Source organism: Musa acuminata, chromosome BXJ1-8 (genome assembly GCF_036884655.1).
Source record: "Musa acuminata AAA Group cultivar baxijiao chromosome BXJ1-8, Cavendish_Baxijiao_AAA, whole genome shotgun sequence".
Taxonomy (NCBI): domain Eukaryota; kingdom Viridiplantae; phylum Streptophyta; class Magnoliopsida; order Zingiberales; family Musaceae; genus Musa; species Musa acuminata.
The window spans coordinates 47446329-47463728 of record NC_088334.1 but is presented as its reverse complement, the minus strand read 5'-3'; the positions used below and the strand labels follow the sequence as shown (position 1 = coordinate 47463728).

Below are 17400 nucleotides of genomic sequence, written 5' to 3'. Positions count from 1 at the left end.
GCCTCGCTCGTTAGTTGCTCCTCCCCTTTCTCTTCTAGAGGATTCCCGAAGACCCAAGAAGGCGAGCGGAGCTGACAAGGAGTTTTTTTTCCGCTTGTTTGAACTGCTACTTCTGCACACCTAAGTTCGTTAATACCAAACGACCCCCAAACCCCTCGACTCTCCTTCCCTCCCGCGCTTCGTCTCTCCGTCATGCGCAGGAAACCTAGGCATCCCCGTCTTTACTCCTCACTGTTGCGTGCAAGTCGATCGGCGACCCTCTCCGCCTCTCTTTTTCTTCCGGCAGTACCTCCTCCTCCCCCTCCTCCTCCTCTCCGCCTTCTGTCGCTCTTAGCCCTTGCCCTTCCGCACTGATATGAAGTCTCCGTTTTCTCCAACGACATCATTATCATTTGTCCACATGCATCTTTGGAATTACATGACGGCAATCCTCCATGCATTTGACTGAGAACAGACTGCTATAGGATTTCATGTGGCGCATGGCAGATCTTGGATAAGAAAACAATGAAAGCCTACCTTTTTCATGTTTCTCTTTCGATAGAGTGATGTATAGCTTCACAATGAAATCATCGTTCAATTGAGTGGTGCATGAAAAAGCTGAATAACAACTTCAACGAGCTAAACAAAAATACAAATAGCAATATGACTGACACTGCATTGATGGTCGATTGATTCGAAGGTTTCTGATAGAAACGAAACAGAAAGAAGATCGTAACGAGGAAACTTTATTGAAGAAATAAAAATGCTTTAATACATTAACATGTTTTCTCCTCTATTTATACAAATTAGGAGAAAGAATTTTTCTGAATAGAATAGAAGATTTTTCTCAATAGAATAAAGAGATTTTCTCATATCGTTGAAAAAATCTTATCTTCTATCAGTTGCCTCATCTAGCTGTACCTAAGAAAGAATGGTTGAAAGGAGAAGGAAAGAAACTTAAACCTTGTTCAAAGTTTTAAAGTGGATTGAAGATAAAAGCTTATCGACAAGAGTTATCTTTGTATATGGAGATGGAGATGGACTGGGTTGTGAATATGAAAAACCCAAAAAGATTTGAACTATCAAAGTTAGCCAAAAAGCCAAGCATAGTGAGCGATTAAGGAAAGATTATGGATGAATATATTATCATCGAAAAGAAGATTACTACTATAAGACAAAAAGAGCAAAAGCCAAGTTCAATAAGGTGATTCACTAAAGAAGTTGGTAAAATAGAGTTTCCATATCTTTAATTTTAGATTCAATAGGAGTTGAATCGTCAAACTGTGAGTGAAAGCTATGACAAGGGACGGACGATCAAACCTAGTTCAAGTCTACTCCGATTCGACTCACCTAAAATTGAGTTATACTTTGATTCAAGTTACATATGATTGACTCAAACCCAAGCTCAAAGCTCAAGTTTGACTGACCTAAAGACTTCGAGAATTCAATCTCATTTAGACTTAAATTATAAGAAGAGTTGAACTCTGATTGAGAGTCCTACTGTAATTAATAGTCTTATTAGGAGTCTTCCAAATCTAATTAGGAGTCTATGCTACATATCATTAGAAACCAACAACACCACAAAAATAACAAGTGACAACCCTCAATCAATATGAGTCATAGCCTAGATAAGGGAATAGCCAACCCTAGAATAGGAAAGAAAGCTAGAGATAGTAGTAAACTATTGTCTTAAGATGTCATTGCTTATGCGCGAGAAGTTATCTTTTTTTTTTGGCTCATGAAGTCCTTTCATAAATCCAGTTTATATCTCTTTTTTAAGAAGATATCTAGAATTTTTTTTTCCTAGTGCCTTTATTGAGTCTCCATAAAACATTAAATCTATCGTAGGAAAGATCAAAATCATCATCGACAATAATCCCCTCTCCCTCCTTCGCCTTCTCTTTCTTACTCCTCTCCCAATTGATATCAACTCATGTCCCACACCTCGATAACCCTATTTTCTCCTCCTCAGATATTTTCTCCTTCTCTTCGGATAGTTTTCCCCCTCCCAACTAAGGCAGCCTCTCCTCATACCCCAATAGTTTTCTCTCAACCCTCCTCCTCCTCCTCCTATATATATATATATATATATATATATATATATATATATATATATATATATATATATATATATATATATATGTTACTATAGCCTATGAAATTTATTTAAAAAAATAAATTTTAAATCTTTTATCATATTTATCAATCAGAATATATATTTTAAAAAAAATTATATTCGAAAGCACCCATTGTCTTTTGACACTTTGGCTGATAATTTTTTTTCCCAGTTACAACTTTGCTTCAGACATCAAACAGTCAACAAGTTGTTTGAAGTGCCTTTGAAAGCTGCATTACAAACTCATATCTAGGCCATAACATGCATTTCAAATTCTCAACATCACTTGGATAACTACATCCAGGTTTCAAATTTACTCACTAATGCTCACATGCCAAGATAATCTACCAAGCATAATAATTAACAAACAAACAGTGTCTTGAGAACAAGATTCCAACACTGAATATAGTCCAATATAACAGCACATGCACATGTCTAGTGTGTTTCTGCTAATGTAGCAAAAGATTTGGGCCTCATTTGATTTCAACTGTCCAATTTTTCCTGTCTTCTACCAGGCCCATCTGAATTGCTGTGAGGATGTTGTATAGTTTTTGAGTGACAGTCTCAGTTCCTGTTTTGTATTCATATCTGCATAGGCAAAGAAATTTGTTACCAAAAGCACAAAGATGAAGATAGGAAAAACAACTTTTTTTTTCTTTTTTACACAGCAGCTGTTGCTATTTCAATCTGACATGGCCACTTGAGTCAATTTAATTTTAGTAGAGAATTGTTAACCTACACCAACCATAATCGTTGGACATGTTGATTCCCAGCACAAACCATAAAAGTTGACCATACACAGAGAAATGGAGGTCATTAAGAAGAACCAGATTTTGATCAGCTTATTCATACACCTGCTCTGATGTTAGATCGGTTGGCACATATATTTTGAAACAAGATCGTATGAATAATATGCACAAAAATCCATAGCATATATTTATTAGTACCTTTGGTCTTGATAAGTAATGCTGCTTACTGGAGCAACAACCACAGCGGTTCCTGTGCAAAATACTTCATCAGCATCGAGCAAATCCTCGAGAGAGACGAGCCGTTCCTCAACCTGATTAGAAAAAAAAAAAAAAAAGATCATGACGGTCACGGACAAACTTCGAAATAGGATGTTTGATGTAATGCTTATGTATATCCGTGTCTTTTCAAATGTTCATACTTTGCACAGCATGTAGAGGGACGACCGAATGCTTAATAGTCCCAATTTAATTGGGTTTGGTGACAGTTTTAGGCTTGTAAATAAAGATTATGTTATGTGGACACTTAGCATGCAACTTGTATTTTGTATTGTCTATGAAGTGTTTTCGGAGATGTTTGCTTGTGGATCCCGAGTAAGGCATTCTCTCTAACCCGTTCTCTCTTTTGTTGGTCCTAAGGGACAATGGGAGGCTTCGGGGAGGCTGATCTTTGCGGACGGACACGCAAGGGTGCCGCATGACTTAGGCAAAACCAGCTAAGTCCGTGACAGATGGTATCAGAGTGGGACAAGCACTCATAAAAACACTTAGCATGCAAACGTGGGGGACCTAGTTGGGCTGCGTTGAGGGTAGTCAACACACGCGCGACTGTTTGGGGGAAAACGGGCATGGAGATGTAGGGAAAATGAGTCGCTCAGAGGAGCGAGCATCTGAGATTGACATTCAGAGGAATGGCCAACCCTTCGCGCAAGAGGCACCACGAGAACAGGCAAGCTTGGAAGAATGCGGAGCGCACAAAGGTTGGGATGGCTGAGTTTGAGCTACGACTCAACGTTGACAACTATACTTGATGGTGCTCAAGGCAAGCGAGACACTTGGTAAAAGATGAGACCATACAAGGTGGAATGAGTTGCTCAGCGACCGAAAGAGTTATGCAAAACTCACGGAGGTGAGGGGAATTGCTAACTCAAAGAATTCGGTGCTCATACATGGGCTTGTATGCGGATGATGGAATGTTTGTGGCCATCCCAAGGCGACCGGAACTCGGCGCCGTGGAGCATTGAAACTTTCTCTTCAGCATATGAAGGATACGTCCGTAGGGGGCTAAAGTGTACAACGAGTTCAGTATGTTGCTAGGCCTTGAGTGGTGTAGCGAGGGCTGTATTGACGTGGAGTTGCAATCTAGCAAGTGCGTTTGCAAGAGGCAGAACAATGCACAGTTTGTTCAGCAAATCAGAGTAGTCCAAGGGGATGGTGGTCTCCGAAACGAAGAGAGATGTTGCTCTAACGGGACAGTTATCCAGGAGGGATAAGTCCCGGCTCTCTAGAGGGAGAATCATGTGGGACGGACCTCACATATTGAGGAGGAGTACCTCAACAAACAACTCCATAAAGCTCAATGGACTGAGCAAGCAACGAGGAGTCGTCGCATGATTTCGCTTGAGAGAATGCATTGGTGGATGCATTGCGAGATCAAGTGGGGGAGCGACCCAAAGCAACACAAATGAAGGCACACTTAGAGTCGATATGGAGATCAGACTCAAGGGAGGGCTGACCCGTGGAATGGTGGGCGCAAGGGCCACCATCAACTTAATGCAAAAACGAGGAGCGGAGCAACTTGGGTGTAACTTGGCGAAGTATCCAAGCCGCATGAAAAGAGCTAGCATAGAAGAGGAAACATAAAGCGGAGGCACAGTGCTTTCCTTGGACAGAGGTCAAGGACATAAACTCTTGCAGAGGCAAGAGCAAGATCATGTTGTTCCATGGGTCCTTCATTCTGATGGAGCAGACTCATCTTGCATGGTGCCAAAGACGAAGGGAGCTTCTGGGCACATGCACATTATCTCGGAGAAGCATTTGATGGAGGAACTAAGGCGACTCAACTTGCGGAGGCGAAGTTGGGTTCAAAAGGCTTTGGCACAAGGCAAGAGGACGCGGAGGCGGGTACTCTTGAAGAATATGCCACAATGTTGCCATTCAAGTTGTCATGAAGGAAGCGGTGCAAAGCGAAGATTGTGCTGGTAGGGGCAGAGGCCCAGTATCCAGACAATGGTGCACTAATTGCAATGAAGTCGGAGGACTTCGGGAGCTACTAGGCGACGGACTGTGCTAGAGCGGTGCTTCATCTAGGTGTGACCCAAGAGTGGGTGGATGAAGGTCGATTGTCAAAGGAGCGAACAAAATCGAAGGTGGAAGAGACCCTACGATGTATTGACAGAGGCCATACATGGAGGGATCACAATTCGAGTTCATCCCACAATGATCAGAATGCAATGGAGTTGTCATCAGGAGGCGACATGGTGTAGCGGATCGTGGTGGAACAGTTCGTCGCAATGCGATACACATAAATGAGTCCCGTGAGGGACTAGATCATACGGAGGTATGATTGGGAGCTATTGGAGAGTTGGACTGCTCCAGAGCCCATATTCGCTTAAGGGAGCCTGGCAAGTCAGAGGACAAGGTTAAGTAAGCGAACGTTGCTACCAAGGAAGCTAAGGAGAACAGAATCGGTGCAAATCCTACAACGTGATGGCAAAGGCCATGCATGAGAGTTGCAGTCTGTCTTTCCATCGACCAAAGGGAGCTGCTTAGAGAACACAGAGATGTTGAAGCAGGGGGTCGAAAGGGGCGAGGAAGCGACGACGAGTCCAGAGGGACTTAGCTACCCAAAATCAAGCATTAGTTAGAATGGAGGTGGACTCTGAGGAGTGCCACAGAGACATATCTACTGATCGTGAAGAAAAGGGATGCAAATGCGAGACGACGGATAGTAGGGCCATTGGCATAACAACGCCATGGTACCGCAGAGGCAGGATTTCCGTGAAAGTTATTGATCCCTTGCTCTCATGGAGGGAGAGCGCTTGGTCGTGAAAGGGGCCGAGGAGGTGGAGCATGCAGAGGCAAACTCCAAGTACCGAGACAAGGCTGAGGGGCAGAGGCCAAGAAACTTCGTAAGACCGGTGTCAACGAGCTTCTCATCAAGATAGTCGAAAGTGAAGGACTTCGGGTCATGCAAGAGTGCACGACCAAGGAACGAAGTAGGCAGTACGCGATATTGTACCTTTGCTACTCAGTGGAGTAGGCGACAGGATTGATGGAGAAGACGATACAATCCCAGAGGCGACCAAATCTATTATAGAATTACTCCAAATTAGGGTGAAAACTTCCAGAAGTTTGATGACATTGAGAAGGTGAATCACAGTAACTAACTCAACGCAAGGAGTGCAAACACTTCAAGTGCTTCAGAAGTGTGAGCAAAGAGCAGGCGAAGGCTAGTAACCAGCTCGATGCATGGAGTACAACCTCGAGGAGGCGGACGAAGTCAAGTAACATTTGCCTTCTCAACCCTTAAGAGAATAGGCGAAACCAAGTACCCTAATTCTCTTATCTATCCAGTAGAGGAGCTCTACACAGGTTCAAAGACCCTTCAAAGATATTAGAAGACAATAGTTGTCAAATCCTCACCATTGGTGATCAATGCTACTGAGAGTAGAGTATCTGCCTCATTTCCCAATAAAATGTCAATCGAAAGCAGAAGTGTTGCGAATCTACTTGGAAGTGACAATTAAATGAAAGAAGAGTCAATGAGCAAATTTTATGAAGGAAGGACCAAAAACTTTGAAAGTTTGCGAGACGATGCTCGTTAAAGCTCCAACAAGCATCCACCCAGTTCAAGCATAATGAGGCATTTGAGAGACTGGCGCATAGTAAGGATGGTCTTTTCCTTCATTTGGAGGATCCGCAGGAATCAACAATGATCAACACAACTCAGCCAACCTCACACCAGAGTCAGAGTCATTGGTGAGTTGAAGCAGCATGGTAGATCAAAGGTTCGACTACTCAAAAATAGTAGCGAAGAGCAATTGAGAGCCAAGAGGCGCATTGCAATTGGAGCAGAAGATTGAAGACCCAACAAAGGCGAGGAGTTGCAGTGTTCACAATGGCTTTGACGAGGACGTCGAAGGAATAAGTGGGGGAGAATGTCACGGACAAACTTCGAAACAAGATGTTTGATGTAATACTTATGTATGTCCGTATCTTTTGGTATGTTCATGCTTTGCACAACATGTAAAGGGATGGCCGAAGGCTTAATAGTCCCAATTTAGTTGGGTTTGGTGGTAGTTTTAGGCTTGCAAATAAAGGTTGTGTCATGTGGACACTTGTGAGAGATTTTCGATCTGTAATGGATCATTTTGACCATTTGTTGTGTAACTGTTCAGATCTTGTAAAGTCTGCTTGTAATTTGTATTGTCTATGAAGTGTTTTCGGAAATGTTTACTTGTAAATCCTGAGTGAGACGTTCTCTCTAACTCATTTTCTCTTTTGTTGGTCCTAAAGGACATTGGGAGGCTTCGGAGAGGCTGACCTTTGCGGACGGACATGCAAGGGTGTCGCACGACTTAGGCAAAACCAGCTAAGTCCGTGACACGACGAAGTAAGAATAGAAAAAAAGATACAATTTTTTCAACATTTAGTTGTCGAATTAAGGTGATTTAACTCCTTATGGATGTGTAATTAGACCATTTAGCAGATGTAGATGATGCATGTGGCTTACTTATTTTATTCATATTTTTCGTGTACTCTAATGAAATGTTGTGTTGTCCATGTCTTTGTCTCATTCTGGCGTCTAAAAGTACACCTTTCGGTATGTCTTCTTACATTTAGCCATCTTTAAAGAAAACAGATGATATCACAAGTTTTATGAATAGGAAATTCTGACCCGGTAGCCATAGTCAATAGCAATTTCGATCATGCTTTTACGTGTAACCCCCGGTAAAATGGTTCCCATTGTTGCTGGTGTTGAGATGACATCACCCTGCATGAGATGTTATTGTAAATACTCATATGTTAAGTGAATAACATTTTGCCCTTTCTTTATTTTCCAGTATGAACAATTGAGAAAAGAGATGTTTTCTTTATGAGTAAAAAGAAAATTACTTGCTTATCAGTGAAAGAAATTCTAAAAAAATGAACCATTTATAGAAAAAAGTTACTCTGTTGTTGCAACATATTACCAAGTAATTTATTGGCTATTAAGTTAAAAAAAAGAGATGATTTCAAGCATGTTACATACTAAATAGAAAAGAAAGAAACAGTCTGCAAAAGTAGGTTAAATTCAGAAGCAACTGATGCATCAGGTTGTACAGGTAAAATATCCTTAGTTCACCTTCAGAATCCTGGTAAATTTGCTAGAACTGACTACATTGTGCTAATTAAAATTGGTACAAAGTTACGGTGATACATCGATCACAAGCTTGCACAATCACAAGGCCATAGAAAAAATTGTTTTGCAGGATCATGATGTAAGTTTGTTTTCTTCAAATTAGTGTACTTCAGATCAGTTTAAACAAGTGCAGGTGGAAAATGCAATATTACTTGCCCAAGCTGGCTATAGATGCACTTCAAAGCTAACAATTGCTGAATTCGAGAGTTGATCTCATAAACAGATAAGGAAAGATCACAAAGGAGATTAATGTAATCAGAATATAATATCAAGGTGTTTTGCATATAAGATCCATTGAATATGTACCAATTAATAAATTAATAAATGAAGGTTCAAGCATACGTTCTTGATTCAATGAATTATTTCTTTTAGGTTTATCGACTACTAGAACTCCTTACTTTATCTCCGATTGAACTTGCATATTATCAAGACAAAACAAATGTTATAGAGGACATAGATTTGTTGATCACAAGATGAGTTATCACAATAAAGCAGTAACCTCGAGTCAAAAAATTCTGAGGCACAGGCACACCTTCACAATGAATAAATTGCATGAAGAAGCTTCCTCCAGATATTTTTTATTAATAGAATCAAGATATATAACATCCGTAAATCCTTTAGTCTTAGCTTCTGTCTGTGCCTTCAAAGCCTGAAAAATGAAGCAAGGATAAAAAACATTAATGTTGTCATCTCGCATTATAAACATCAAAGACAGGAGTTCAAATCTTGGAACTGATGGAAGATATTGTTCACATCTTTCCAGCAGAAACAGTAATTCTTCAGGCCAAAACTGTTCCCTTAAGAGGATGAGATAACAACTATGTTCTTTATGTCTACAGGAATTACAAAATCAAAGGACCTGCCTTAAAGAATTGAAGGACAATTAACTATGGTAAACATTTTGTGGCTTCTCTAGATAGACTAATCTGATAGAGAAATAACTTCAAAAGCTTGATCAATTGTGTGTGGATGGTCTTTGTCATGTCAATTGTCAACTTGTACTATAGAGCACTTATTAAGTGTACATAGTTCTAGATTGCAAACTTAAAGCATTGTTTATTGTTATAATCATGTCTCTTGTTTCAAACTGATTACTTCTGTAAAAAAGCTGAAACTTTTAATAACTTCTTTGGGAAGACTATCTCAAGGTACCAATTCTCATTTTTATTAGAATCAATATTTGATTCCTAGACAAGTTACTCCAAGTCTTATTGACATGCAAATTTATACACAGTACTTCTATGGTTCCAAACTAAATACAATCATATAAATTTGACACTTCTAGAGTGGCTTATTACTTAGAAGAATGACATTGTTGAGCACAGTTAAACATCCTTCAAACTTTTAGGGTACTGGAGGATCATACTACTGAAAACATGGGGAAGTGGAGCATCTCACTCATTTAACAATTAAATATCTACCGAGGAAAATTCTAGATTTTTTGATTTTTTTTTTGCCAATCTAAGACAAGTTTACATGATGGTAGGCACTAACACACTTGCTACTGAAAATTGTACCAAGGCAACTCTTTTAGCATCAGAGCAGATACATAATAATTCAACTTCGGTAAGCAATCAACTATACTATAAGAGCTTTTGCTTCTCAGAATAATAATTCTTACTAATCGGGATTGCAACCTCATAATTGGCGAGAAGCTAAAATAAGGTGAGAAGCTATAAAATGTACCGGTGCATAATTGGAAATTGTCTTCACATCACCAGTTCCACCAGGAGTGGCACGATGAATCTTGTCATCTATAACTAGATTGATTGGAGCTAAACCCTCCTGCAAGTGAAGGATCAGATGTATAACACCCACAGAAGAGCGATGCAAGGTATACTTTAAATAAAATATTCCTCAGATGTAAAAGCAGGTATAGTTAAGTGACCAATATAAGAAAGGACAGTCATTAAGCATCACTTACCTTAAAATATGTTCCCACTGGTGCAGCATAGATAAGAAACATGTAATCTGGTGCTGGAGCCAAACCAAGCACAGGTCCAATCCCTATTAGTAGTGGTCTGATATAGAGAGAACCTTTTCCCTGAGGAGGCACCTGTTTTCAGAACACACAGGCTAAGTCTCGTGAATTATTCAGAGTTCAATGAGCCCTGTTCTCATGATAGCTGAATCTCCAACTAAGTGCATACCCATCGTTTATTGGCCAATACTGTCTCTTTGACAGCATGAATGAATTGCTCAACTGACAGAGATGGCATGCACATCCTCTCTGCACCCCTTTGCATTCGGCGTGCATTCTCTTCTGGCCGAAAGAGCAAGAAACCACTACCGTCTTGTTTCCGATATGCTTTCAGACCTTCAAATAGACCCTTAACAAGACAAATGATTTCACAATTTGCTGATAAATGTTTGAATAGGTTTTTATACGCAAGCATTGCCTGTTGAATATATTGGTAAAACTTAGGAAGTTTAGAAGGCTTTAAATTTAGATTGGTGAAATAGCCTGAAGATCCTTATAAGCTACACAATTAAGGAGGAGAATTACAGATCTAAGACTTAAGCGAAATTGCAAGAAAAACAATAATATTTAAGGAAGATATCTGCCAAATTCATGCAGAAGACCAAGTTGACCTTCTAACCTGCCCGTAGTTGAGGACCCCTGCCGACGGGCTCAATTCAATATTTCCATACCGATTGAGGACTCCGGATGAGAATTTGTCATCTCGAGAACATCTCATTACATACATATAGTCAGTTGGTACATGACCAAACCCAAGGTCATCCCAGTTAATATCAGCATTTTCTTCATTGCTCCTGAGAATCCCACAAGTCAAAGAGGTCACATCAATCTATTATTCAATGTGCTGCCAAAATTTCAAGTAAATGAACAACTTATAAATACAATATCCTACATCAAGAAAAATTACAAAAATCAGCAAAGCAAAATGTCCCTTCAGTTCATAATGCGAGAAGGTCCAGAAATCTCCCCCACTCTCCTCCCCCCCCCCCAAACGTCTTTCTTGCAAAGTCTCCATCAGTACCAAGGGATAGAAATTACAGAGTATGTTTCTCTTTCTTTGTGATAGAAACCATTAGAGAGACTCTTTACTGTATCTGGATGTGGGGGGAGATTTAATCGGACTTAGAAATGGAGGATATTTAAGTCTCTGACTTTTCTCTTCAAAATAGATTTTTATTAACAGACCATCAAGGCAAAAACTTCTATACATGTTAAACTACATCGAAGCATCTGAGAAGAGCACATAGGAACAAGAATCATCATTAAGGACAAAGTGCACCATATATAGGAGTTGAGAATCGAAGGAATCCATTTTCTTCTTTATTTGGACTAACGATAATCAGAATCTGATGATAAACAGGATTCTCTGTGATTAGGACTTGTGGTATAATGAACAGTTCAAAGGCTGCTGCGGCCCACCAACGCTTTAGAATAGACAAGTAGTTCCTTTTTCTCTTATGGCCAAGGAGGCCTCTGATGCACGACAAAAAGGAAATGGAAAATTGAAAGAAGGAGATCTACATGCCAAGAGAAGTTAGAAACCTCTAAACAAGCGAACATGCTGCTCCAATTAGATCGGAGCAACGGCAAGCATGATGAGAATAATTCAAATAGGAGGGACCTGAATGAGATTAAGTTCGGATAAGTATACCTAGCTGTGCCGACGCAGGGCTGGTGGAAAGAAGAAGCAGACCGCGACGCAATGCGGCGCCAGCTCGTAAGCTGCAACAACACCACCATAAAAGAGTATATCACACGGGTAAAACTAAATTACGAAGTCATCAAAATGACGAAAAAGAATCCCGTAGGCTGAAGGCAAACTGACCCTGTAAAGTATGTTCGTCGAAGCCGGAACGAGAACGCGCCTCGCTGACATAGCTTCTCCTGAATCTGAGACAACACACCACCGCAATCTTGGCCCGCCTAAGATTTAAGAAAGAGCAGGGAGGAAAGTTGGGTGTATTTGAGGAGGCCAGGGAGCATGTATCCGGAGGCGAACGGCCAAACAACGATAAGGAGAGCTGAGTCACAACCTACCTTACAAATGTTGTGGAGAAACATGTCCAGGAAATGAACATGCAAGCAGGAGGTGAATACATCACCTGCATGGATACGTTACAAGTATAGAACTCTATAATTAGAGACCAGGAGAGACAAAGCCGGAGAGATGGAAATAGTACACGTCAGATATAGGTGGATGGATGCTAGAGAGAGAGAGAGAGAGAGAGAGAAGGAAAGGAGTGGTTGGTGACAAACCAACCTCTGCTTTGACAGCGGCCCTCTGGCGTTCCCCGGTTTCCTGTTCAACCCCGTCTGGTTGTCGAAGCACTTTCACCATCATCAATCGATTTCCATCGGTGACCATCAAAAGAGTTTGTTTTTTTGTTCTTTGTATTCCTCGAAGATTCACATAATCGGTATCCCAATAGTTGGGCCCAAAGTCACGCGCATCACTTCTGTCCATCGACACCGTCATCGGAGTACAGCTGCAGTGGGGACGAAGGTCCTGTGTAGTTGATATGCACGTTGGAGCGTCTCGTCTCATGCTTATCCTTTGAATGGACTCGCAGGAGCTTACCAACTCGACTCTCAGAGAACTGGAGGTAGGTGAGGGTGCAAGGCGGGTGGCGATAAATATTTTTGTCGGTGTCGACGAAGCCTCTCTCCTGACGGAAAAATCAAAGCCTTGGCAAGGCAAAGAAAGGTCCAAAAAAAAAAAAGGCGGGGGAGAAATGGAAAATCGTACCATGTTGCAGGGCCACAGTTTGCGTTGTGGACTTCAGCGGTAATCAAAGTGCCCGAGTCTTGTTGTAGGGCTACGCGTCCAAATCAGTCAAATAGAAGGCATTGTGAAGCAGGTAAGGACAGTCGACAGTAACTCCCTGTTTCATCCTTGCTACTTTGCGTGTCGTCCCCGAGTTCTTGGCACGCTTTTTATCTGCAATCCGGATCTTGTCCTCCGTGCTGAGAGCTGCGGAGCCCGTTCCGTGGCCCTCCTTGCGTCATCCAGTTCCATATCCGTCTACAAGACAACCGAGTTGTGCTCCACGAAGTTCATGAAGCCTTTCTGTTCATTCACATATCCCAAAAATGATGTAAGACATTTTTACCTTGAAACAGAGACATTCCTGTCTTGGACGCCCGCCGAGACGGTTCCCATGATTTGGCCGAACAAAACTGAGATGATCAAATGGAAAAACTGGGCAGACAATAACGGAAGATGGGGAGGTGAGATCTGCTCGAGCAGCCAGCACAGTCATCACCGCTAAATCTGTATGGGAGAGAAGCCACGGATTATAAGATCAAGTTTGCCATCCTATTGCTCGACTCGATCCACGAGTCAATACTGACTGCTTCGAGTTCACATCCTCAACTGTTGTATCTCTGACTAGTAGCAGCAGCAAGTGTCCTAAAAGAGACGACTTTGAGCTGCAACATGAATGTATTGATTTAACGCAACAAATTGACCTGATGGGTGGGCATGTTCATCTTGACAAGATGAGCTTCTGCTTTCGAGCATTCAACAGAACCATTGAGTTTGATGTTTCTCCCACATGCTTCGACCGCAGCCGCAAAAGGACAAGCTATAATGTTCAATATCCAGCCTCGATTATCATCACTGAAAAGCAAAAGACAGAAGACGGCATTTATCTGTATGCATGCATCCTTTCTCATTGACTAAAGCAATTACTTGACCAATCCCATCAGATTCACAGACATATCTCGGAGATCTTAATCCAGAAGCAAACTATATTAAAGCTGCAAATCCATGATAAAATAAATAATAACTCGATACTGTTGATGAACAAAAAATTCAGGTGCCTTCTTCAGTAATTAAAGAAGAGTAGCATCCCACTGGAACTGAAACAGGCCAAATATGTCCTGAATGCTCACATGCAACGAAAGACTGACCAATTTTAACTCATCTCAAGAACCACTGCTGCTTCGAGCAACCGATTTATAGAAAACATTTTAGTGCATTCTTCAGAAATGCTCTCTGGTTCATATAGAGACCGATCTAGTTGTGCTTGACAATCTCATTTGTGTAGTCATCCCGATCAGCACTTCGTCGGCATGGATTCCAAACCTATGCTGTTCGGCACCAAAGTGCTTCTACTAAAAAATGCTCAAGTCTAAGCTCCTATTTCCAACTTTATTAAGAGAATATTAGAAAGGTTTCAGTTGGATGAAACACCTTATTCATTAACCTAATAACTATTAATGGTTAATCCAAGTTAATGATAGACTTTTGATAATGTGACTAAGTTGGCATTTACACAAACAGTTGAAAAGCACAAAGAAGATTACTTTTCATGGGTTGCAATGATAAAAATCTGTACCTTTCATTCACTAGTCAATTAGCAACAATCTCTTGGAGGTGCTCTTTCCCTAATCAAACTTTAGTTACTAACCACAATAAAACGAAAAGGAAAGTTTTTTTGTTTCCCCCCCCTTTTCGGACGGGTTCTTGAATGTACGTAGCGAACGCAATCGAGAGACACCAATTCCAAACCCTCATACCGATGGAAATCAACCGAACAAGAAACGCTGCGATCTTTGGCGATACACGCGAAAGCAAAACGCAGGAACGGGGCATGGACGAGGAGATCATAGACGGGTACCTGGCCTCCGTTGACAAGCAGAGTACCGCCTTGAGCTTCTCCAGCGCGTCTCCTGCGTCGTCATCTCGACCAGCCCCCTGCAAAACCGCCTCGTCACGATATTCGCAGACGGCGTTCGTGCTTGAAACCCTGCGGTTGCAGCTCCTCTGTGTTGTCCGAGTCACCAAACAAAGCAGGCTGTCGTACCAGTGGATGACATTAACGAGTGGCCCCACGGCCAACCAATGGAAAGGCGCCTCTTGCGTTTGAGAAGAGGCGCGCCTCACTTTGAACGTGGGCTTCGGACCCATTACAATACTATGGCCCACATAAATATCTATGGGCCCATCACATCATTACACGGTTTTATGTCTAATTTGTGAGTGTCGGATTAGCGGGTGCGAGGCAGTGCGTAGTATCATATTATAGTTAAGCTTTGGTGATATGGATGAGTAGTGATCGATGAGTAATGATCAAAGGAAAGTAAGTGCAAGTTCTCGAGTCATCGATCGCGTTGATTAGTCAAAATGTTGACTCGGCTTCGGTCAAAGAAAGGCTTGGCATACTGTGTCGAGCAATCTTGGCCATGATTTCGGAAGAAGAGGCGACGACGGTGACTGGTTGTTCGCGAGTGGGCTACAAATCATTTTACGGCAAGTTGTTCTCTCTTTTTTCTTTTGACTATTAAGAATTATTTTGGGGCATTATTTTCCGTTTGCATGCAATCAAAGGCCCCAAAATTCTAATATGATCGCGACTAATGCTGTCGAATGCAACAGACGCCGTGATGTGTCCCTCCTATGTGATAGGTTGGATTCTTATTCAAGAGCAAGTGTGGTTTCCACCAAACACAGTGGTTGTTGGTTGGCACAATCTAAAAGTCGACTCGTCAACGTAATCACCTCCTCGATTCCTTATCTTTACTTCCTCTTCTTCTTCTTCTACTAATGTCCACCGGTGACCTTAAAATCCCACAGTCGTGCATTAAGTACATGGACCTCTGATTATTATTGTTATCTTCCTCGTTGTAGTGTTGTTTTCGTGATATTATAATTGGCTTATCCAGTGGTGCAACGAGACTTATTTAATTCAAATATTTCTACATGCATTGCACATTTGAACACCAGTCCTACTCATACTATCTCTTTCTCCGATTTGATGGATTCAACAACAACAATAATAATAAAGACTCAATTATTGTTTATGAGCTTTCTTTCGTGACATTGATTTATAAAACAGAAATATCATTGTTTTTCTTGTACATTGGAAATCCGAGTTGTTCGTACGAACTCGGTTGATTCCTATGATTTATTACGGAATCATCCGGTCTGCTTTCGTTCAGACTGATCGGTCCAATCTTTTTATATTGAAAACCATCTTCTTATTACTATTATATAGATTTTACACCCATAATTTTTTTCGATATAAATTCATTTCTTATTGTTTCTCGCGATCATTAGATGTATCATACCTACATGATTAGCATATCTTTTGAGGTGATAGACTTGTCAAGGATTGATTATATTAGGGAGTCTTGGGAAAATTGTTGCATCGAAATGCGAATGTTTCCCCGATCTTGTCTTCTCAGTTCTCGTTGTTGCGTCCCTAAAGCTAGCATGAATGAGTAGTGGCAATCTTGACAGTGAAAACATATCGGCACAGCGAGATGAGGTAAGGTGGAACGTAGCCGGAAACTACATTGATCAGACAAACAGTGACATGATAAGGTATTGACCGAGTGGCACGTTGGATGGTTCCATTTCCATTGTGACTGACTGAGCCACTTGAGAAAGCAAAGGATTGGTGGTGGGTTTGCGTTGCTTGGCATGGAGAGACATCCTTCAAGAACAAGCCAACGAGTTGTCACTGTTGCCCAAACCCAGTCTACAAGTTATTGCCAACTGCTCCTCATGCATACTAGTCCTCGATTTGGGATAAGTTAAACTTAGTTGGATGGTATATGCAAACACTGTGTCCCTTTTTCCTTGATTTACCTTTGCATAACACTTGACATATCTTGAATCAACCATGTATACGATGTTATGCATGTATATTGCGATAGCACAAGCTAAACAAACCTAAGGGAAAATAAGAATCATCAAAAGCTAGACTTCACAAAATTGAAGATCGAAAAAACAAATCATGAAAAGAGATAAAAATAAGAAGCATAAAGAAAGGAAGTTGATACCGATCACCCACTATCAGTTAGAATATGCCAAAGAAATTAAGGAGCATTAGACAGATAATGGATAAGCTTCAAAACCTCTCCAAATGGTTTCGAGTTATGTCCCCTTTTAAGGACTATGATCTAAGGGAATATTGGGATGAACCGGAAATCTCCAGCTTTATCGAGTGCAGGAAGCTGATATCATCATCGTCATGCAGGATGTGTACTTGATGTGAAGACCATATCTCGCTACAAAATTATTGTCGATACCATATTCTCATTCTCCTCGCGGGATAAATGCTTTTATGCCGACGGCTCTCTTTGCACTTTCCTTCAGACTCTTTGTTACACTCTTCTCTTGTTTGTTTGTTGATTCTTCTATTGTAGTTTTGGCTGGATTGATCGA

The 17400-nt window shown here is 41.1% G+C and overlaps 1 protein-coding gene across 4 annotated transcripts; it reads right to left on the bottom strand.

Annotated features, from left to right (window-relative positions):
• Window positions 1-2330: 2330 nt before the first annotated feature.
• LOC135588336 (branched-chain-amino-acid aminotransferase 3, chloroplastic-like) lies at window positions 2331-15006 on the bottom strand. 4 transcript variants are annotated; one of them, XM_065080411.1, is made up of 17 exons: window positions 14849-15006; window positions 13695-13845; window positions 13337-13497; window positions 12973-13248; window positions 12805-12892; window positions 12487-12732; window positions 12264-12328; window positions 12052-12149; window positions 11878-11948; window positions 10846-11020; window positions 10396-10644; window positions 10170-10301; window positions 9932-10030; window positions 8778-8894; window positions 7742-7837; window positions 3043-3155; window positions 2331-2683 (listed from the first exon to the last, which is right to left on the bottom strand). In XM_065080411.1, the coding sequence occupies exons 8-17, from the start codon at window positions 12100-12102 to the stop codon at window positions 2569-2571; spliced, it is 1218 nt and encodes a 405-aa protein (XP_064936483.1). In that variant the 5' UTR covers window positions 12103-12149; window positions 12264-12328; window positions 12487-12732; window positions 12805-12892; window positions 12973-13248; window positions 13337-13497; window positions 13695-13845; window positions 14849-15006; the 3' UTR covers window positions 2331-2568. The 4 variants fall into 4 exon arrangements, with proteins under 4 accessions (XP_064936483.1, XP_064936482.1, XP_064936485.1 ...); XM_065080410.1 differs by having other exon boundaries at window positions 12805-13248; XM_065080413.1 differs by having other exon boundaries at window positions 10396-10575; window positions 12487-13248.
• Between the last annotated feature and the right edge of the window lie 2394 nt (window positions 15007-17400).

Coding starts and splice junctions, on each gene's coding strand:
- LOC135588336 (XM_065080410.1), bottom strand. CDS start 12,102: ATGTCAGCGAGGCGCGTTCTCGTTCCGGCTTCGACGAACATACTTTAC. Junction 11,021..11,877: donor CCCTGCGTCGGCACAGCTAG/GTATACTTATCC, acceptor TGGGATTCTCAG/GAGCAATGAAGAAAATGCTG. Junction 10,302..10,395: donor TATTGGCCAATAAACGATGG/GTATGCACTTAG, acceptor TTCTGAAAACAG/GTGCCTCCTCAGGGAAAAGG.